The sequence below is a fragment of the Eptatretus burgeri genome, chromosome 16 (genome assembly GCF_056783735.1).
Source record: "Eptatretus burgeri isolate ZD-2024b chromosome 16, Ebu_testis_v1, whole genome shotgun sequence".
NCBI classification, from domain to species: domain Eukaryota; kingdom Metazoa; phylum Chordata; class Myxini; order Myxiniformes; family Myxinidae; genus Eptatretus; species Eptatretus burgeri.
The window spans coordinates 51,512,455-51,536,492 of NC_140976.1; the positions used below are offsets into that span (position 1 = coordinate 51,512,455).

At 34.3% G+C, this 24,038-nt stretch overlaps 1 protein-coding gene across 1 annotated transcript in view; it reads left to right on the forward strand.

Annotated features, from left to right (window-relative positions):
- The first annotated feature begins 685 nt into the window (after positions 1-685).
- Positions 686-24,038, forward strand: part of LOC147011059 (sodium-dependent proline transporter-like) — a 162,100-nt gene continuing 138,747 nt past the window's right edge. Inside the window, exons 1-4 of the mRNA XM_085860584.1 lie at positions 686-866; positions 1,489-1,623; positions 2,666-2,855; positions 2,987-3,119. Of these exons, the coding sequence (XP_085716710.1) occupies positions 686-866; positions 1,489-1,623; positions 2,666-2,855; positions 2,987-3,119 (639 nt within the window). The remainder of the gene's footprint in view (positions 867-1,488; positions 1,624-2,665; positions 2,856-2,986; positions 3,120-24,038) is intronic.

The window sequence follows — 24,038 nt, forward strand, 5'->3', positions numbered from 1 at the left end:
CCACTGCATGTATGGAATGCTGAAGTCCCTGGCACCGTGACAAGTCCAAAGCACCCCAACACTATCTCTTTGGCAGCTGGATGCTTCGCTTCTCCACTGGGTGCCACAGCTGTGAACTGAAGACATGTTCATGGTGGAGCATTTTCGATCCAGCTTTTAAAATATCTCACAGGCAACCTCATGTTATGCACTCTTGGCCATTTTTGATTCGATTTTATTTAATGAATGTGGGTGTTCGTTACATCAGATTATGAGTGTACTCCATTTATTTACTTCTCTGACCGTTTTCATGTCCATCTATCTTTCCTCCTGGGATTCTCATTTTTCTTTGGCCTGTGCCTTCAAATGATGAACTATTGCGGAAAAACACCTTTCATGTGATGACCCACCATTGCAGATTTTGAAAGTGAGAAAACATTTTGGCATGGCTTGAATTGCAAATCTCTGGGGGAAGTTATAATTGGTATTGTTCTCTTAAAGAGGCTGGCAGAATTGGCAATGCTAACCAGAAGCCTGGCAGATTATTGATATTTGTGCAATTTTCTCAATGTTTCCAGGTGTTTCAAGGACTTGGACAAGTTTTTTTAGGACTTTCTAGTACTGAAAAATGCGATTTCATTTTTCCAGGAATTTCAAGGATTTTCAAGCACTGTGTGAAGCCTGCAATCAAACAACGTTTGTGAACATGGATGTGGCTGTGACGACTGAAGAGGGTCAGGTAAAAAGACCACAAAGTGGAAATCGAAGATCCCTGCCACGTGAATCGTGGACAAACAATGTGGAATTCCTTTTGGCTACTATTGGCAGTGTCGTTGGACTTGGAAACATTTGGAGGTTCCCCTATCTCTGTTACCAAAATGGCGGAGGTAGGACTTCTTCATCCAAAATTATTTTTTATCATTGTTAGCTGACTGATCCTCATTATTTATAATGCGTATTTATTATGTTTGGAAAGAAAGAAAAATATAAACCCTGTCACCACCCCATATGCTCCATACATATCGTGCCCTAAACTAATTTAAAATCGATGTTGCTTTTCTCTTCAATCCTCTAACAATCCTTTCTCCTCATTTCTCTTTCTGAGCATTCCCCTTTCTCTTACGTTTCTCCACTTATCACCCTTGCATCTCCCAGCCCAGTGCATGGACAAGAAATATAAGGCCCCTCACTGGGTGTGTCCTCACCTCCTTGACAATTAGTCATATAATAACACCATTTTACCTTTCTTAGCAGTCCTGCCTGCAATCATATTGACTTTAATGATCCTGTGGTACAACAATCACAATACTATGTCCTTTCAAAAGTGCCACAGTGGCAAAATAGACACATTTTCAGTTACGCCTCACACCATCCATCAGGAGTTGCTTGACTTTTTAAATAAATGACATAAGGTTATCATACAAGTGAAAGGAATGCGAAGTTGCATGAGAAAATAAAGTGACTACTTTTTTTATGATTTGTTGGAATATTTCTGAACTTGTCCAAAAGGTGCATTCCTTGTTCCCTACGTGCTGATGCTCCTGCTCTGTGGCATTGCCTCGCTTTACATGGAGATGGCTGTGGGGCAATATTCACGCCGGGGACCGTACCACATGCTGTCTCAATTTTGCCCCTTGTTTAAAGGTATGCACCGAATGTCTGCATATTACATATGAATATTGTTCAAAAACATCCCAAATTTAACCTGTATTCCTAATTTGTGAACTGGTATGTCATCACAGTTATCAGTCAAGATCCTGGGCATCAAACAAAGTGTCAATTCCAGACATGACAACCCGAAATAGAAAAGATCAGGAGCTGCTCTGATACCTGAAAGATGATGTTCAACCCCAAACTATCAAAAATTTATCCTGCCATTTTAAAATACTCCTTTTGGGCTCGTTTCTTTCTTTCTTTCTTTCTTTTTGACCAAATTCTGGAGGAAAGGGTCTTGAGCTACTACCTCCACCTCACCATCAGATGTGACCCCTTTGGGCAGACCACATTTCAAACCTGTCCTCTAAGTCCAGACACTGACGAATCAATCACACACCACCTTGTCAGTTATTGCATTTTAGTACAGTTCAACTTCTCAGAGAGTACAAGTAGTTGATGGAAAATGCAGTGGAGAATTTTCTCTTTGTATGCAAAAGTTGACACTTCCTAACTTTCTACTTTTGGATGTTGAAAAAACTTAAAATGTGAGCATCATGAGCAGTACCAATCAGATTGTTGATGCAAATGGCTTGCACTTGTTCGCAACAAACTGGCAGAACCTTGGTTTTTCATCATATTTCAATTTTTATTTCCTTTTGTTTTATTATTTTGTAGACGTCGTTGAGGCAAGCACAAATAACATGAAAGAGCGAATAAAAAGAAGTAAAAAAGAGAGCAGGCAATGTGTTCTTTATTATTGAATGTGATGTGTGCATTCAAATTATCCAAATATGACAATGAAACAAATAAAAGATAAAGTATGAAAAAGGGATTACAAAATGAATATCCTGAAAGATATTATTATTTGTCCTTTTTTTGGTTGGTGTGGAGCCAAGTGTATGTTTTCACATCATTTCACACATCAAGCTACGTTATATGATATATTGTGAATAAATTTTTTGCACTGTTCCAGGTGTTTTGGACATTGTGAATTATATCTTTTGACTTTATTTGAGACTTCATTTGGCAGGTTTGGGCTTGGTAGTAATAACGGTGAGTTCCATCAGTAATGCTTACTACATCATCATCGTGGTGTGGTCGATGTTCTACCTCTTCAAGTCCTTTCACAGTCCATTTCCATGGCAAAACCAAGCCATTTCGAGCTACAATGAGAGCTTTTATGCAAATGAAAGCACATCTGCAGGCCAACTTTATTTCAAGTAGGTGTTCAATGACTCACGCATCTTGGTTTCAGCTATGTTTTTTCTCGGTTCTGCTAAATCGGCTTTTTAGTGCAGCATGCATGATATATGGGATGTTGCCCTGAATTTTTACTTTCAACCTACCGCAGCCAGGAGGTGCTACGCATATCCCAGGGAATATCACATCCTGGGGGAATCTGCTGGGATCTGTTTGGACTGCTACTGCTTGCTTGGATTGCTGTTTATTTCTGCATTTTCCGTGGAATTAAACTTGTTGGCAAGGTGACGTTAAATTTTTTAAATATTCGTGAAAAATTGATTTTAGTAAATAATCGTTGACACCACAGAGGCATATTAACATAATTTTGGAGAACGTAACACTGCATAAGGCAATACAAGTACAATCAAATCCATGTCATCTTTTCTTAAATACTTGTTATTGATAAACTATCCTTCAACCTCTAAATGCAAAGTTCTCTCACCCCTTTAAAAAAAATCCATTGAGGTTATTGCAGAATCAACTGAAAGGAAAAAGTTGAAAGAAGTTTTTTTTTTCCTCCATTATTTGAAGAATAGGAAAGGGAATATAATTAATGATTGGAGTGATTGATGTCAAGCTATGATTTGATGAATGGTGTAAGCAACAAAGTTAAATTGCATTCAGGAAGCAATGGGAATTGTTTCAAGGGCAGAAGAGAGCATTTACAGAATGAGGGCCAGAGGCAAAACAGCCATTGGGCAGAAAACTTTGTCGTAAAAATTGAGGGAAATATGGCTTTTATTTAGGTTAGAGAAGAGGTGGAGAGGCTACAAAGGAAGGAACTGCAACCAATAACATAATTCGTGAGTGCAGGCAGTAAAAAAAATAATTACAGGAGAGGAAAAGATGAAAAAAATACTCCTTACCAATGCCAGGAGATGGAATATTGATATGGAGGAGATGAAGCAAAAGTCGATAGTGAGGAATATGATATAGTTACAGTAAGTGAGACTGATTTAATGAGGAGAGAAATAGAGGATGGGACAAATTATTGGTGGGAGTCCACTCAATACTGATTTAGGTGAGTGAGTCAGAAAGCCATCCATCGATTTATTCCCATCCAAAAGAGTTGCCTGACATTGTCAAGAAAGGCTAAAACCAATATTGGCTGAATTATACTGGTAGCAGTGGAGCAAGTTGTACTTTTATTTAGCAGTGGGTGGTTCTGGGTCTTTATAGACTGAAACTAAAACCAGCAGTTGCATTTTAACTGAAACCAGCAGGGTAACCGTCTCGGACAGGTTCAAAGATGGCTCACCTCAAATGATAAATGTTTTGTAGTGTGTATCGGTATAAATGGGAATTCAACATAAAGTGATGATGTGGACCATGATCCGTGGCATATGTTTACCTTATAGACAATGGCGGTCCGCTCTGAAGAATTATTGTTCGTGATTAAAAATATGTCGTGCATTGTGATTAAAAATTCCTTCCCCAAAAGCCTGGCATTGTCATACTTGTGGATTCCATATTAACAATAGTTGCCATGGAAATAGCAATTTGGTAATTTCGAAAAGTTGACCTATTAAGTGTCTTAAATGATTGAATGTTGTGCGTAACAAATTTGGTTGATACTTTTTCTAATTGTGGCCTAATAGGTGTTTTACATGTTTTGGTTGGCATTGACAGTAACCTTTGACTCATTTTGACCAGAATTTATGCACATGTACTGCACATATACTCCTGGCTCTGGGGAGGGTAAGGGGGGGGGGGGGTGTTTGTGAACGTGACTCTTTTAGAGCGTTACCCTAATTTTTTTTGTTCTATATGCCATGACCTTCAAAAAAAGTTAGCGTAACACCTCCAGATCAAATATGTTTTCCCTGTAGGGTCCATCTTGGATTCCTAGTTGGCTACCAGCAAACCATAATTGAACCAAAATGCCCGTATTGGGTTTAGATGGAATAAATCATGATTGAGCACTAACAAATTATTAATTTTGATTTACTTCAATTACTTATGCATTGCTTAACACATTTTAGCATGATTTATTCTCTTAAAACTTGGTGCATAGTAGAAAATGACCATATTTTACGTAATTATAGTCAAAAAATGCTTTCAACTTGAAAGTAGCTCAAAGTTTGATGGTCTCTGAATGACTTAATATTGTAAGTAGAGCGATAAAGTTTGGCTTAAATATAATTAAATATAAATTAAAAAAAGAAAATGAAACAAAAGTTTCATGAGTAAGTTCTCTGAGCAATTCAATTTTCATATTCTCACAATGAGATGGGAATAAATCGATATTCGGCTCGTGGCCAAATGAGGTTTTGGGTGGCATACCCCTACCCAAGGTAGAACAAGTCACAACCTATTTTTTTTCTTGAAGAGGGATGTTTGGGGAAGAAGAAAATCATGGTTGTGAACCTGAGATCATTGCACAACATTTTGAAAATCACGTTTACATATGTACCACTGCAGACTACAAAAATGGATTTAATCGCCACAGATTTTGGCTGATATTAGTTCATATATTTGTTAATACTGGTGCTACAAACACAAATCTGGTCCCAAAATGTGAGGAATAATGACATATATATCTGTAAAAATCATTTGTGATGTGATAAAGGCTTTTGTGTGACCAAGCAAAAATAGTGGAATTTTACTCCACAAATCAGCTTGGGGTTTACCAATAAATATCAACTAAACAATTAATTTCTTCATAAGTATTTGAGTTGTATTACTACATATTACATCAAAATAACCCTCTATCATTCTGCTTTTTAGAAATATAACTCATAAGGATAAATCAGTTGAATTTATAGAGTTATTACCGAAACCATATGTCACCCCCCACGCCCCCTAAAAGTAACTGACATTGATTAATTTATAATACATGTATATGCATTAACCAAACAAGAATGATATTATATCCAGTTGCAGAAAATCAATTTTGAGCTTGATTGCCTTTTTCTAAAACTACTGATATATACTTATCTTTAATTATTTAATTTCAGATGCTTGTGCTGACAATTGATCTGCAATTATGGATCTGGAACCACCTGTTGTGAAGCGTAGTAAAATTGACACTGACCACTGCATCATATGCTTTAAACCCCTCAACCATACAAAGCAAGATGTTGTAAAGAACCCAACATCTAATGGTTCCAGTGCAATCTTCAAAGCAAATCAAATCAGAAAAGATGACGTTTACGAAAGTATCTGGCCTTTGCAACAAGACATATTGAGTCTTGTTTTGAAAGTATCATTCCACAAATCATGTCGGGCCAAGTATACCAGCAAGTCAAATATCTCCACATCCAACCCCCAGTGAGAGTGACCAGCAACCATGCACATCTGCGGCAACAGAACACACAAGAATCAACAGAAATTAAACAGCTGGGTTTGACATCAGGACTAACTGCTTCATTTGTGGTAAATCCAACACTTCCAGAAACAAGCTTACACCGGTATCTACAGGAACTGGACAGTCCACCAGAGAAAAAGTTCTGGCAGCAGCTGGCTAAAGACAAGACAATAAAATACACATGCGCATGCTTGCCTTTCCAGATTTGTTCGCCTATAATGCCAAGTACCACAGGTTATGCTATTCACACTATATTTCAGAAAGGAACATCACTGCTGCAATTTGTAAATCAGGAGAGGAAACAATGGGCACATTACATGATGAAGCTTTTGATGAACTGAAATGTTATCTGGAACAAACTGTGTTCTCCAAAACTAAGACGGTGACAACCCTCGTTCATCTGAAAGATGAATACTTTGGATATTTGGTTTCACTGGTACCACGAATGCAGAACAGTAGAAAACTTGGAAGTTGAAGGTGCGATTAACTAAATATTATGGTGACCAAATAGTCTGTGTAACATTTGATGGCCACACTGACATCATATGCTCTTCTTGTGTGACCTTATGTGATGCCCTGAGAAAAGCCACGATTCTGCAGAGCATGACTGATGAACCAGAATATGAAGACATCCCGTATGATGTACCATCAGCCACAGATAGTGAAATGCATACTTTGCATGCTGCAGCTGGTATCTGGAGGAAGCACATGGCTGATATCGAGCATGTTGGAAATATGTATGCACCTGTCGAGGAAACAGATATTCACCACTGTGCAGAATTTGTTCCTAATACACTCTACGACTTTATTCAGTGGCGCACCAATGAGAAATCACACACAAATGTAACCAGCTGTAGTGATTAAGGTGTTATGAAGAACAACCTGAGGACGATCGCCATTTGTCACAATATAATATCACAGAGCCGTCGAGTGTACTCCACAATAACGCTTGGTTTAGGCTTGTAGGTGCATCATGAATTGGGAAGCAAGCATCTCATTGACATGCTTCATGAATTAGGACATTGTGTGTCCTATGATGAGGTGAAATGTTTCCTCACGTCTGTGGCTGTTGATCAAACTGCCTCAGAGGATATTTACATCCCCAAAGTTCTTCAAAACCTACGCTGCACCGACGATGACTGAAGACAGAGCAGAACATGTAATTGTATCTCTGCAGGACTGACCTGCACTGAATTCTCCTCCTGTAGTGCAGACGATTGTCCAAATGTTGATTATTCTGTTGTCTTTGACGACAGCACTGATGAAGAGTGTGACTGAACTTTTAAATGTATTTCATGTATTACTTCATGTAATAGATGGACATAAGTTACAGTGCATGTTATGACTTCATTATCGTCATATGTGAAATATCTTATATGAACATGATGTCTATAATAGTCACTTTCACAATTGTGTCAGAATCTTAAGTCAATTCTTCACGTTGCATATCTGCTTCGGGATTTCTATCGGTTAGCATTAGCGGGGCAACATATGATTTCAGTTATAACTATATCATTTCAGTGATAATTATATCATTATATATATTTTTCAAAGGGTAAATAAACTTGGATTATTTTGATGTAACAAGTATGACTGCAACTCAAATACTTATGAAGAAATTAATTGTTTAGTTGATATTTATTGGTAAACCCGAAGCAGATTTGTTGAGTAAAATTCCACTATTTTTGACATGTAGGTCACACAAAAGTCTTTGTTACATCACAAATGGTTTTTACAGATATATATATATATATATATATATATATATATATATATATATATATATATATATATATATTATCATTCCTCACATTTTGATACCAAATATGAGTTTGTCGCACAAGTATTAACAAATAAATGAGCCAATATGAGCCCAAATCTGTGGCGATTAAATCCATTTTTGCAGTCTGCAGTGGTACATATATTAACGTGATTTTCAAAATGTTGTGCAATCATCTCAGGTTCACAACCATGATTTTCTAACTCCCCAAACGTCCCTCTTCAAGAACAAATAGGTTGTGACTTGTTCTACCGTGGGTAGGGGTTTCTCACAATTTTAGGCCCCTTTTTTAATTTGGCCACTAGCCTATATGTGATAACCACAGAGCTCATTGTAAACCAAAGTCACGCCTACCCCCAAATGGCCACTTTTGCGGTATTTCATCAAATGATGATATCTCCTTAATTAAATGACATGGACAGTTGATTTTTTTATACTAAATATAGGTTATTGACCCCAAGGAATTCATTGGTAATATTTTTGTATTTTTTTAGCTGATCTAATTAGCATAATCCCAAGATTTTCCTCAAAGTGACTGCCAAAATAATGAAAAGTAGACATGATTTAACATTGAAGCTTTAATTAATGGTCTAAAACAGTGATGTGCATATCCTTCAATCCCACAGAGACTATATTGAGGCACTCATCTTAATTAGATGCAGGGGAACTTGGGGCACAACCACATACCGGGGCAAGGTCAAGTTCCAAAATATTTCCATATTTTATTTCTCGTCATCACACCATGTTTAGAATGATATGGGCTTTTCCTCGATAAAGGTAATACTGTGATGACAATTCTGTTCGTGTCCATTTGACCTTGACCCCATTGTTCGAGGCCAACCACCATGTAACCAAAAGATTCCATATGTTATTTCCCATTTATTCATAACACATATATGTAACTGAGCCATCAGACCATTTTTTTTAGAAAGCTAAGGACATTATTTTTTTTTTTTTACAAAGGGAACACTGTTGAGGGTCTATTTGACCTTGAATCCTTCGCTCAAGCTCAAATATCAGGTGACCAAATTGTTCCCCATATGTGATTTCCTATTAGTGTATAATACATACCTAAGCCCTCAGACCATTTTTAAGTAAATTACAAGGATATGAAAGTCTATGATGTCATTTTTGGGGGGATACCGAAGTGAAGTAAACTATGATGTCACAGTGAGGTTAACTATGATGTCACTTCCTCTTGGCAACTGGATTTTCAAGAAAAAAAGAGAAAACAATGCTGCAAACAAAAGGTAAGATTTGGGAGATCACCAACCCTCTCTCAATCATTAATTCACAATGCTGAGCATTACTTGGTGAAGGTGCTGAAAAGTGGAAGTGATGTTACAAATTTCGATGATCTCCGAGCAGAGATGTTCCATTTCAACAAAAGTAGTTCTCTTCATGACCTGCCTCCAACCAGCCAGGGACTTCTATCTCATATCCAAAGTGGATTATTTAATGCTTACACTACCATGCATACCTTGGACAGCCATACTGATCCTGAAACTGTTGAGTCACTAGAGGATTGTGGCTATGAGCATGAGCAGGGTCAGCTAATACCGGCAACATTGTGGAAAATCCTTTCTGCCCATTGGTCTGTATTATGTACTTGTGATAAGTGTGCTCGGTCAACTTTCTCTTGCAGGATGGCTGGGGTCAGATGTTGCAGATTCTGTCGGTGGAAAAAACATCACCCTACTGCAAAAATCCAATTGCTTAATGTGATTCTCGGGAATTCGACAACTTTATGTGGAGATGACTGAGCTTTGCATTACATTCTTACAGTTGATTTATGTGTATTATGTAAGGTATGTAGCAATATTAGTTCTAGCAGTATGTAGCATAGGTAGTGTAGTACTTAGAACATGTTATAAATCTTGAATGTTGGATGAGTGATAATTCAAGAAAATGTATCAACAACACATTAGAACAATTTTACCTGGACTTTATGAGCTAGTTTGTAGTAATGTAAATGTATCTAGTATTGGAATGCAGTGTGTTTACTCTAATGTTCTAGAAAACTATCCAGGTACATGTAGGTATGCAGTAAATTATGTAGTTTGTGTAATAATATTAGTATTTAGAACAAGTTATCTTGCATGCTGGATGAGTGATAATTCAAGAAAATATATAAACAAGTCAGGAACATATTGGGCTATTTGGCAGCAATGTGTACATAACTAATAGTATTGATGTATGTGCACCACTTCATTAATGGTTGTGCATAAACCAGAACTTATTTCAATGTGTAAACATTAAAATTATTAAATTAACATTGCTTTTGACTTGTTTTAATAGATAGGCTAGAGGGAGTGGGAAGGACATAAAGTTAGAGTTTCATCTTGAATATTGTTCTGCATTCCGAATTTTCAATATTTTGGCAGCCATTTTGGAATTATTAATAAGTAGATCAACTCTAAAAACTCCAAAAATGTAACCAATGAATTTCTTGTGGTCAAAAACCTAAACTTTATAGTTTCCTTTTGCGCACTCAGGTCAAACGCATAGATTGTATGCAAACTTTTAAATGCTGTCATATCCAAAATAGGTTCTTTATTTCCATTACTTTCACACACCTTTTGGTAAGACTTGTATGCTTCAGCAAAATCATTTTTTTCCCATTTAATTTCCAATCTATCTCGTGGATAAAATGTTCCATCTAGAGAAACGCGAAGTTGTTTCACCTTAGCATTATCACTCAATGCATTATTCTTATCAGTCGCAGTATCACCATCTGGCTTTTTAAAAATGATCCACAGATATTGTGGCTTTCCTTCCAGAACACCCAAATTCCACGTGTAAGTAGTTTGATTGAGTTTAACGTGTTGACATCTTCTTTTGAGGTATGATACACTGAGTGGTTTCTTTGAGTTAAGTCTTCGATTCAACATCTCTTCTGTTTTAAGATTAGGAGTATATTCACTGATATACCAACTCATCTCCTCAATTACAAATTTATTCTGTTCACCAAAAGCACTAGCAACACCAAAAAGCAATCGATTATCATTATCATTCCTTTGTAGTTGAAATCTAATTTTAAGACCATACAGAACTTTATCATGATCACAAAATCCAAATATACCTTAAAGAGGAACTGCCACAGTAAAACTATTTTCTGTTTTTGTATCATCATTATACATTCCTTTCCTTTGTGTATATCCAGGGTCTGTGTTTGTTCCTGTTGACATATCAGGAATAAAACCTTCGACAGACCCCTTTCCCATTCTATCACTGAATGTATAGAGTGTAAATTTTATCATTTCAGATACAGCAGAGACATAATCAACCGCTTCAACTTCTTGTGTTCCAATATACAAACGCACACTATCAAACATTTTCCAGAAGAAATCATTTACAAGTGTAACATTTGTGTTATTCCCAGCTTTAGTGAATTTAAATTTACACAACAAGAAACTTTCGGAGAGATTCAAATAGGTTTGTTGATTATTTATTTCAAAACTTTTTGTACCATTCGTATTCCAGTCTGTTCCAGTTATTGCATTTACCTTGAAGTAATCTTCTTTTTTAGTGGAGTTTGAGATAATAATAGTATCATCCAAATCATAGATACTATCAATTGCTTCCATACTTGTATTTATTTAGGAAAAAAGATTTTAAAACTTTTGAAACCCTGATCCAAGCATTTGAATTATTTTCTGTCGTTCTTGGGGGGACAACTGAGTTTTGCCTTTCTTAATTTCTTTCATTGCTTGTAATTTATGAGATTCCTTCTGAGCATCTTTTATACTCTTTACAGCACCTGCTACATTTCCCACAGCAGAAGCAGTTGAACCAATTAGATCTTTATGTTTAAGAATAGTTGAACCAATACCCATGAGAGTATCAATTATCCCATCTCCTCTAAATTGATGTCCAACACCCCTTTGTCTCTTAGGTTTATAGTATCCTCTACCAAGATACATACCTTCACCCTTGTAGTATGGGGAAAGGAACATCCCATCCCCTGTAATTATTTTATATTTTCCCAACTCGTGTTTCCTCACAATAACCATCGTATTTATTTATTGGAAAACTTCACGTAGGTGAATTCTGATAGATATAACTTCTCCATTAAAAGAAATCACACGATTATCTTGGTCGGTTATCATAAAATTTACTCTGTGTATGGTTTTTCCTGACACAGGGAGATAAACCAAATTTTTGGGTTCCATATTGAATTTATAACCAATTGGGGTTGAGTATGCGCTGAATGAAAATGTTGTATTTGTTTTTTTTTCCATCATTATAAGCACCATCAATCAAATCACAGTGAATTAACACCGAATTTATTCCTGAGGATATTTGAATGACATTATCACTGTAAAACGTCACGGTAGTTTCAATCTTTTTTGAGGAGAAACCCAATAACTCTCTAAATCTAAATAAATATCAATTGTGAAATCAACCTTGTAGTTATTTTTAACTTTAATCGTTGATTTTGAAGTATGTTTTTGAATGTTTATAACAATATTTTTTGGTTCATCACCCTGTTCTTTCATAAGACGAGCAATTTCGGAAGATATTATTTCGGACTGTTATCGTTTTGTATCCACTTCCGGGATTACAACTAAACTTGTCATTTTTATCAGTTATATTAAATAAGGTATTATAAGTTTCCATGGACAATAAAGATGCCTCATATTCTTTTGTTGTGTCAAGTTGTAGTGGGTATGGGAATGAAGATGTCTGGTCGCTTGTTGTGAAATTGAAACTAAGGATTGTGCTTCTCATCTTATTTAATATGAGATAAAATGTCTTTATATTGATATTTATTAATTATTTTCATGTTCATCAACTGGTCTAAAATGGCTGATGCTTCATTAAAACAATTGTTATTTCCAGCCTTCTTACTGCCGAACAACAATAACAGTCTATTAACTAATTGTGATGGGTCATTTGCAAGAAAACTAACACCTGAACCAAGGATACTTAAAGCCTGAATGATGTGTTTCTCCTTCTCATTCTTCCTACTTTTACCAGAAAGAATAACCTTATAATTTAGAGTGTTCAGCAGATCAATATATACTCTATCATCATTATTTTCCATATCCAATGGTTTATCAATATACTTTGATTCATCCCTCACAGTTGAACCTTGTCTTCCATCTTTTGTGAGAAGAAACATTAATCTCGGAGTTAGTTTAACAGGGGGTTGAGCAGAACCCAAGAACCTTAATTCATCATTAAATATCAATACCTTTTCTTGAACAAGATGAAATATTGCTGGTTGTTCTGTTGGAATGAGTCCTGCTTTGGTTTTTGAATCCGCTGAATATTCATTGTTTTGAACAGCATTCACAATATAATCAGGGGGTTGATTAATCTCTTCCAGTTGTTGAAATAATTCTTCATCATGATATTCTAATTCTCCAATATGCTCTAATTCTTCCTCCGTCATTTGACTGAAATCTTTTAACATTTGAAGCTTTCTGGGAGTATATTCTACTGTGGGAACTGTGGAAACATCTTTCATTTTTTCTTGGGAAGTTTTTAAAAGTGGTTTAAAAAATTTCTCTTGTTTTCTTTCAAATGCTTCTTCTTCAAATGTTAGTTTCTGTCTGCGTTTCTTCTTTATGTCTTCCTGTTGTTTTACAACTTTTGAAACCAACTCTTGATGTTCCTTAAATCTTCTTGCTCTTTCTTTTGCATCCATTTATTTATTGTAAAATATCATTTAATGAATTGTAAAGATCAACAGGGAAATTTTCCTTTTCTTCATCATTCAAGTAGATGTGTTCAAATAAATCCTTTTCTTTAAATATTTCATCAAATTCTTTATTAACATTAATTCGAGTTGTAATTTCTTCTTCACTAATACTTGCATCTCTGCTTTTCATACGTTTGCGTTGAGTTTCTTCATCAACATCAAAACCGAATGATAAAATCTTCTCTCCACTCAGATGTTTAATAATTTGTCTCGTTCCTTCTGGATTAGTTTCTAATATCCCAACACCACCAGATTTTAGTTTCTTTAACTCACTCTTACAATGTGAATATTTTGTTGTACCAAGAGAAACCTCCTCAAACATTTGACCTTCATTCCTCAATCGCATATGTTCCTCCACTGAAATATAGTGATAATCTTCACCTTTTACTTCTCCAGGTCTTATTGCTCTAGTTGTTGTTGATACAATGCGTATCACGGGGTGTTCTTTAAGTAAATTTACAATATTCTCATTTGTACTACACAAGAACCTTGATTTATGAAAGTTTTTTTCCAGAAGCAGATTTACCCACAAGATTTATAATAATAGTTGTCATTTATATATGTAATTGTTTATAAAACAAATAATATATCCCTTAATATCTCATCTTGTTTCACAACAATATATTTATATTTTTCAGTCGTGTGCTTCATGTAATCCTCAAATTTCTTTTTACTACATAATGTAGAACAATTATCTCTCCAAAAATTATTGATATCTATTGAATGTAACTTGAATAAAATAAAAGTATTAGCATTGTTTCTGATGGAACGACGAGGAAGTTGAAAGTACGATTGACTAAGATAAATACAATTACAAGAAGAATGTCTCCCTCTTGTGTAGTAGCTGTCCATTACCGTTTGGTTTCTCTCATTAACACAATCATCAAAGATAACGAGGTTCTTTTTTGATTTATCCAAATCTTGGGGAGACGGTATATCATCCGTATTATCACTAAGAATACAAGTTATGGGATTTGATTTCTTTTTACATCTCTGTGTATCACAAAATAGTTGAATTATATCTTCAATGTTATAATCATTTAGGTTTTTTTGGCGTTTAAATATACCGATTATATCTTCTTTTTGAAGACCAGCATTAAAACCTTGTGAGAGTAGTTGATACTCTGGTTGAAAACTCGACTTTGTGAAAATTATTAAATTATCATAATCTAAAAAGTTGGGAGTGAGGAGCATTTTTAAAAGTAAGCAGGTTTTTCCACATCCACTTGAACCAACTATGAGACATGTTAATGAATTTGGGAGATTTTTATGGTTGTTAAATTTTATCTTATTTTCCCAAATAGGTAAAAAATCATTCATTTATATATTTGAAAAACAGGTTATTTAATTTATTATTGGCTTTTTTAGAAACTCTATATTTTATCCTAAGTTCAGGTTTAATTTCAAGATAATCCATTATTTCATTTATACAATATCTTGTGTTGATATTTCCCTGAAAATTACATCCATAAATAATATACAACAACAATCCTTTGAACATTTCTCTTATACGTTCAGTTTCTTCCCTTGTAAGGAAAGGTGTGTTATCACCCTCATACTTTACATTCATTTCTCTAATCAATCTTGTAAAGTAATTCATTTTTGGTGTAAATCTAAAAGAATTATTTTCCTTTTTATATTTTTTATTATCATTAATTAGAAGATAATCACAGAATATACATTGTTTATAGGCTTTTGACTCTGTGTTTAATCCCCGTCTTTCACACGCAGGACAATTCTCAAATTTGTCATATGGAGAATCAGGAAAGTCTAGCATATTTATAAAGTAAAACTTTACTTAAACTGAAATTCATCTGTACTTTCAGTTGTATATTACCATCGATATCGATATACTTTTTTTCATTATCAGATTCAACGACAACATTTTTTATATTAAAGGTAATTTTAAAATGATCGTTAATTACTATTGAACGAAATGTCATTTCACTTGATATATTAACATCCTTTATTTCATCAGGATTTACATCTTTAGGGTTGTTGAAAAAAATACAAATTTCTCCTTGCATATTACAGATGGTCTTATCTTTTCTTTCTAAAGCTTCATCCATAAGATTTTTGTTTTTTGATACTTTTTCTTGTTTCATTGCTTTTTCTAGTTTTGAATATATTAGTAGAAGGAGAGGAGAAACTTTTGTTAGAGATACTTTAATTGATGTTCTACCAGGCCCATCCACTGAAGGAAATGATTTACCATAATAGTTTTTATCCAATAGTTGTTATATTTATCTTTGTTCAATTTTACATCCTTGACATATTTCTCAGTATCTTTAACAAATGAAGAGATTGATTGAAACTTGTCTTTTGTGTCTTGAAACATTGTATTTATTAAGTGAAAAAGTTGGAGGATAAAATGGTTTTAAGCACAGATTCACCTGTAAAATAAACGAAATTTTCACCAAGAAAATTTTAGTTTAAGCAAAGATTTATTATATAAATATGGTGAATACAACATACTGCGATGTTTGTAATCACAAATATAAACATTATAGAAAACACCTCCGAACCAACAAACACACATTTAATCTGTTTCATAAAATATCTCCTCTTGAGTTGGAAAGAAAACATTGTGATATCTGTTCAAAGGATGTTTTGAAGAGTAGTTATAATAAACATCTTCAATCACAAAAACACAAGAAAAATGAGTTTAAAGTAAAGGGAGACTATTATATTGAAAACACTGATGGGGCATTTAAAGGGCATATAAAAATAAGGATTTTTCAATTTGGAGAACCCGGTCCATCATCAATAGCTGAATCAATTGTAATAGTGAAACCCGATGTTGAAAAATTTATTAAAAAGACATTAAAAGAAATGAAAACTTTAAAGTTTTATATGGGAGTGAAAATGAATATGAAAAGACAAGATGAAGAACAAACTCCTTATATGAGAACAGATCTTCATTTTATAACATCATTTCAAGATTTTTTGAATAGTGGGGTTTATGAAGAACTATCAAGACAAGAGGAGGATGTTGATAATACAGTGGTAGGAAGTGGATTCAATATTAAAAAAAATCATCTTTTTAGATATATACATTCTAAAATCAAACCCTCTTAAAGCTTCTTCTTATATTGAATTACCAAAAGAAATAAAACTAAAGAAGGCAGTTGTTAATATTAAGAACAATGATAATAAATGTTTTCTCTGGTCTGTTCTTGCTCACTTACATCCACCAAAATGTAATTCAGAAAGAGTAAAACAATATATGAAATATGAGAATACCTTGGACATTAAAGATTTTAAATTCCCAATGCTACTAACAGATATTCCTAAATTTGAGAAAAAGAATAATCTTTCTATTAATGTATATGGATTAACGGATACAAACAAAGTTCAAATATTAAAAATTTCAAACAACCATAAAAATCAAGAAACACACATTGATCTTTTATATTTTAGTGTTGGAAAGAATTCACATTATACATACATCAATAATTTATCAAGATTAATCTCTTCTCAGGTATTCAGAACAGCAAACAAAATATATCCTTGTAAGCGATGTCTTAATTCATTTCATTCAAAAGAACGATTAGAACAACATTCAAAATATTGTAGTAATCATAAATCAGCTGTAATTACAATGCCTAAACCTGGTGAAAAGATTTCTTTTGAAGATTATAATAAATCTATCATGCACCCATTTGTGATATACGCTGATTTTGAGTGTATCCTTAAAAAAGATTAATACTGCTTCTCCTAATCCAAAAGAATCATATACAAATAAATATCAAAAACATATTCCTTGTGGTTTCTGTTATTATTTCAAATCATCTGTTGGAGAAAAGTATAACAAACTTGAACATTATCGTGGAAAAAAAGCTTCACAAGAGTTTGTAAAACGATTAGAAAAGGATTGTATAAGACTCACTAAATTAATGAAAGAAACAAATGAACCGATGAAATTAACCAAAGAAGAAAAATTAGAATTTAGAAAGAACAATATCTGTCATATTTGTGAGGGGGAAATTAAGGAGTCTAAAGTTAGGGATCAATGTCATCTTACTGGTAAATATAGAGGTCCCGCTCATTCCTGTTGTAATCTTAATTATAAATTACCTTCTTTTATTCCAGTCTTTCTTCACAACAGCGCCAACTATGATACACATCTATTTATAAATGAACTTTCAAAAACACCAGGGAATATTTCTGCCATAACAAACACAAGTCAAAAGTATATTTCATTTCCAAAAATGATATTCACAAAACCTATAACTCGTATTCGGTTTCTTGATTCTTACAAGTTTATGGGAACACCACTAGCCTACCTCGCATCAAATCTAAGCTCCACGGACTCTTTTCCAAATCTTAATTCATTCTTTCCAAAAGAGGAAATTCTCACTAAAGAGGAAATTCAGATTAAAGAGAGAATTCAAAGTAAAGAGGAAACTCTAATTAATGAAGAAATTCTAACTGAAGATGAAATTCTAATTATAAAGAAAATTCGAACAATGAATGAAATTCTAACTAAAGAGGAAATTCTGATTAAAGATGAAATTCTGATTAAAGAAGGAATTCTTACGAGAGAGGAAATTCAAACAAGGAATGAAATTCAAAGTAAAGAGAAAATTCTTACAAGTAAGGAAATTTATCCTTATGATTATATGGATTCATTTATGAGATTTAAAGAAACACAACTTCCATCAAAAGAAAGTTTCTATAATAACCTTTATGAAGAAGAGATAAGTGATAAGGAATATAAACACGCACAAGAAATATGGAAATTATTTAAGATAAAGAACCTTGGAGAATATCATGATTTACATCTAAAAACAGATGTTTTATTGTTAGCTGATGTGTTTGAAGCTTTTAGATCACTCTGTCATAATAAAAATTGTTATGGATTAGACCCTGCCCACTATTTCACAGCTCCTGGTTTAGCTTGGAGTGCAATGTTGAAAATGACAAAACAAGATATAGATTTAATCAGTGATGTTGATATGCTTTTGATGATTGAGAAGTCCAAGAGAGGTGGAATATCACAAGTATGTTCAAAAAGATATGCTAAAGCAAATAATAAATATCTTCCAAATTATGATAGTGAAAAAGATAGTAATTATTTGATGTATTTTGATGCTAATAATTTGTATGGATGGGCAATGTCTCAATCTCTGCCTTATGGTAAATTAGAGTGGGTGGAAGAAAAGGATTATGAAAAGGCTTTGATGAATATTGTTATTTCTTCTCAAGAGGAATTGAATGACGAAGAAGAAGGTTATTATTTTGAAGTTGATTTGAGGTACCCGAGTGATCTTCATAATAAGCATAAAGATCTTCCTTTTGCATGTGAGAAAGAAACCCCAAAGAAAGAATGGTTAAGTGATTGTCATAAAAGTTTTAATATTAAAGGTAAATCAACAGAAAAGTTATTAACAACATTCTATGATAAAGAGGGATATGTTTTGCATCAGAGAAGCTTAAACAGTTTTTGAGAGAAGGATTGAGAGTATCTAAAATTCATAGAGTTTTAAAATTTAAACAAAGTCCTTGGGTGAAAAATTATATTCAATTCAATACAGATATGAGAGCAAATACAAAAGTAAAATTTGAAGGGGATTTTTATAAATTAATGAATAATGCTGTATTTGGAAAGACTATGGAAAATGTTAGAAACAGGCAAAACATTAGATTCGCAACATCTTGGAAAGAAGCTTCGAGATTGATAAATAAACCAAGTTTTGAGAGAAGAGGTTTTTTCAGAGAACTTTTCTGCAATTCATATGAAAAAGGAAAGTATTGTAATGGATAAACCAATTTATATTGGAACAGCAGTTCTTGATTTATCAAAGATATTGATGTATGATTATTTGTATAATGACTTAAAGAAAGAGTATGGTGAAAATGTTTCATTGTTGTGTATGGACACTGATAGTTTTATCCTAGATATAAAAACTGATGATGTTTATGAAGATATGAAGAAAAATATTGGAGTATATGATACAAGTAATTTCAGCAAGAAGAGTGAGTTATTTTCCAAAAAGAATGAAAAGGTTATTGGTAAGTTTAAGGATGAGTTGGGTGGAAAAGTAATGAGTGAGTTTTTTGGATTGAGAGCAAAGGCATATGCTTATAAGTATGGTGATCAGATTGATGAGGTTAAAGGGAATAAAGAAATATGTAATAAAGAAATCAATAACTTTTAGAAATTATTATAATTGTTTGATGAATAAGAAAGAAGAATATAGGAAAATGAATACAATAAGAAGTTATAAACATAACATACAGTGGGGAGAACAAGTATTTGATACACTGCCGATTTTGCAGGTTTTCCCACTTACAAAGCACGTAGAGGTCTGTAATTTTTATCATAGGTACACTTCAACTGTGAAAGACGGAATCTGAAACAAAAATCCTGAAAATCACATTGTATGATTTTTAAATAATTAATTTGCATTTTATTGCATGAAATAAGTATTTGATCACCTACCAACCAGTAATAATTCCGGCTCTCACAGACCTGTTAGTTTTGTCTTTAAGAAGCCCTCCCATTCTCCACTCATTACCTGTATTAACTGCACCTGTTTGAACTCGTTATCTGCATAAAAGACAGCTGTCCACACTCAATCAATCAGACTCCAACCTCTCCACAATGGGCAAGACCAGAGAGCTGTCTAAGGACATCAGGGACAAAATTGTAGACTTGCACAAGGCTGGGATGGGCCACAGGACAATAGGCAAGCAGCTTGGTGAGAAGGCAACAACTGTTGGCGCAATTATTAGAAAATGGAAGAAGTTCAAGATAACAGTCAATCTCCCTCGGTCTGGGGCTTCGTGCAAGATCTCACCTCGTGGAGCGTCAATGATCATGAGAAAGGTGAGGGATCAGCCCAGAACTACACGGCAGGACCTGGTCAATGACCTGAGGAAAGCTGGGACCACAGTATCAAAGAAAACCATAAGTAACACACTACGCCGTCATGGATTAAAATCCTGCAGCGCACGCAAGGTCCCTCTGCTCAAGCCAGCGCATGTCCAGGCCTGTCTGAAGTTTGCCAATGACCATCTGGATGATCCAGAGGAGGAATGGGAGAAGGTCCTGTGGTCTGATGAGACCAAAATAGAGCTTTTTGATTTAAACTCCACTCGCCGTGTTTGGAGGAAGAAGAAGGATGAGTACAACCCCAAGAACACCATCCCAACCGTGAAGCATGGAGGTGGAAACATCATTCTTTGGGGATGCTTTTCTGCAAAGGGGACAGGACAACTGCACCGTGTTGACGGGAGGATAGATGGGGCCATGTATCGCGAGATCTTGGCCAACAACCTCCTTCCCTCAACAAGAGCATTGAAGATGGGGCGTGGCTGGGTCTTCCAGCATGACAACGACCCGAAACACACAGCCAGGGCAACTAAGGAATGGCTCCGTAAGAAGCATCTCAAGGTCCTAGAGTGGCCTAGCCAGTCTCCAGACCTGAACCCAAGAGAAAATCTTTGGAGGGAGCTGAAAGTCTGTGTTGCCCAGCGACAGCCCTGAAACCTGAAGGATCTGGAGAAGATCTGTATGGAGGAGTGGGCCAAAATCTCTGCTCCAGTCTGTGCAAACCTGGTTAAGAACTTCAGGAAACGTCTGATCTCTGTAATTGCAAACAAAGGTTTCTGTACCAAACATTAAGTTCTGCTTTTCTGATGTATCAAATACTTATTTCATGCAATAAAATGCAAATTAATTATTTTAAAATCATACAATGTGATTTTCAGGATTTTTGTTTTAGATTCCGTCTTTCACAGTTGAAGTGTACCTATGATAAAAATTACAGACCTCTGCGTGCTTTGTTATTGGGAAAACCTGCAAAATCGGCAGTGTATCAAATACTTGTTCTCCCCACTGTATATAGTGAAGAAGTAAATAAAAATGCATTAGGAGCCTCTGATGATAAGAGATTTATTTTAGATAATGGAATAGATTGTGTTCCATATGGATATTGTATGATAGAGTGTATAAAATAGATTGCGTTTTAACGATGGGAAGATGGGTTTGGGTTTTTCAAGGGCTAACGCCGCATTTTTTCGCAATATATAAATGGTTAAACCAAGTATTAATCAAACTAAAGAGTGGAGAAAATCTCAGTCTTGGTATATAAATGGAAAACATAATGAATGTGAAAAATATCAAATAAGTCTTATTGAAAAAATAACTAAAACAAAGGTAAATAAAACAAATAAGCGAATCAATTTAAAAACTAGTAAGTTAGAGGATGTAAAGAAAAAAATGAATATCCTTGAATTGACTGAAAACTTTGATGGTTATCAATTGAACAATGAAAAAACAATTTACTATCATCTCAAAATGATATGTGGCTCAGGAGGTGGTCAAACAAGAGCATTAAGAGAAGTTTATCATTTCGTAATGGCACAAAAGGGGTATCTTAAAAAATATAAAGATTCAAATGTTTTGTTTTTCAATATTTTAGATGGGGATTATTGTGCAAAGAAAATTAAACTATTGAAGGAATTTGAGAATGAACAAATCTTTATAGGTTCAATGAGTGAGCTGTTCAACCCCCAGGTGTTCAATTCAATGAGGTTCAACCTCCAGGTTAAAAGGGCAGACAAATAAATATACCTTGGGATAGCCTGGTTATATATATATATATATATATATATATATATATATATATATATATATATATATATATATATATATATATATATATATATATATATATATATATATATATATATATATATATATATATATATATATATATATATATATATATATATATATATATATATATATACAAAGCCTGGTGTTGGCTTAGTGGTTAGAGTGGCGGCTTGGGATCCCAGTGTCCCGAGTTCGAATCCCGCTCAGCTGCTGAATTAACACCAGGGGGTTGACTCAGCCTGTCATCCTTCCGAGGTTGGCGAAATGAGTACCAGTATACTGGTCCCGGTGTATGCCCCGGTTAGAATAGGTGTACCATATCCCTGTGTTGTAAGAGGCGTCCAGGAAGGGCATCCGACCATAAAACATTGCCTCACAAAAAGCCAAACCCCTGCACAGCAGGGAAAAACGGATAAAAAGGGGGTTTATTTTTAGGGAAAAAAAAAGGGAATCGCTGAAAATCCCCCATTCATTTACATGGGCAAAAGTGAGCTTGAACCAGTATATTCACCCTACTCACAGTTCATCAACTCTATTGATGGGTTTACTCCATGATTTACGATTGTCTGCCTCATCTAATCTTTTATCCAAGTTTGTGCCTGGACCACAGAAAGAATACCCTGGTAGATGTAATTCCCCTGGTATTCCAGTAGTTGTAAATTTACTTCCTGATAAAAACTTTTGCATATCTCCTCCGAGTTTGTGTTTGGAGATAAACTGATTTTTTTTTGAACCACACACCGAACATATACCTTTTTGTATATCCCTGCTATTTTTACTTTTCATATTTGAAATATTTTTAGAATTAGTTTTCTTTTTACACTTGAGGCAATAACTCATTTACTTATGAGAAAAATTCCTGCAGAGTGCAAAAATATTTTTAGTTTCCAACATGCACATTTGAATCTTAATTTTTAAAACATAAAGAATACTGAGAAATGACTTCACTCTCTCCTACATTTATTCAAGAAAAAAATGAAAACTTGAATTGAAATGAATATCTTGTCGATGTCAATAGTCTTGTCGAAAATATTGCAAATAGACTTGTCAATTCTTTGTTTTCCTCCTCGGTGGGTTGAGTTATTTTCTGTAATACCCCCAAACCTTTTTTTATCTCATCGGTTTCCATATTTTCATAGTTATTCATTGTCGCTCTTTCCTACCTCTCCTCTCTTTCCTCCTTCTCTCTCTTCTCTCTCTTCTCCCTCTCCTCCTTCTTTTTCTTCTCTCTTTCCTCCTTCTCTCTCTTCTCCTTTTCTTCCTCTTCCCTCTCTTCAACTCCTTCCTCGTCCCTTACTATCCTTGAATCACTAACACCACATAGAATATCATACATATATTCATCAGGATTTCTTGTTATTCCTGTATCCAAAATAATTTTTTTACAACAGGAAACCAACAAAATTTCTTTTGAATTTCTAAAAGAGCCTTACCTTTTCTTAAATTTATTTTTTTTTTCATTATTTAACATTCTAATTAAATCTAAAGTTGTTGGTTAATCAACATCAACATAATGCCAATCTTTTTTGAAAACACTGTACCTCATTCTTATGTTGTAGAACATATTTTTTAAAATACCGAATCGCCTTTTCTTGAAGGTATGCTTGGACACAGAAATGATAATTTTCTTGAAGCATTCTTGCTGTCATTTATGTATTAGAAATATATATATTAAAATAATATTATGGCAAGAAACACCTCCCCAACTTCCCAGAGTAATATAATTTTGTATTTCCTTACT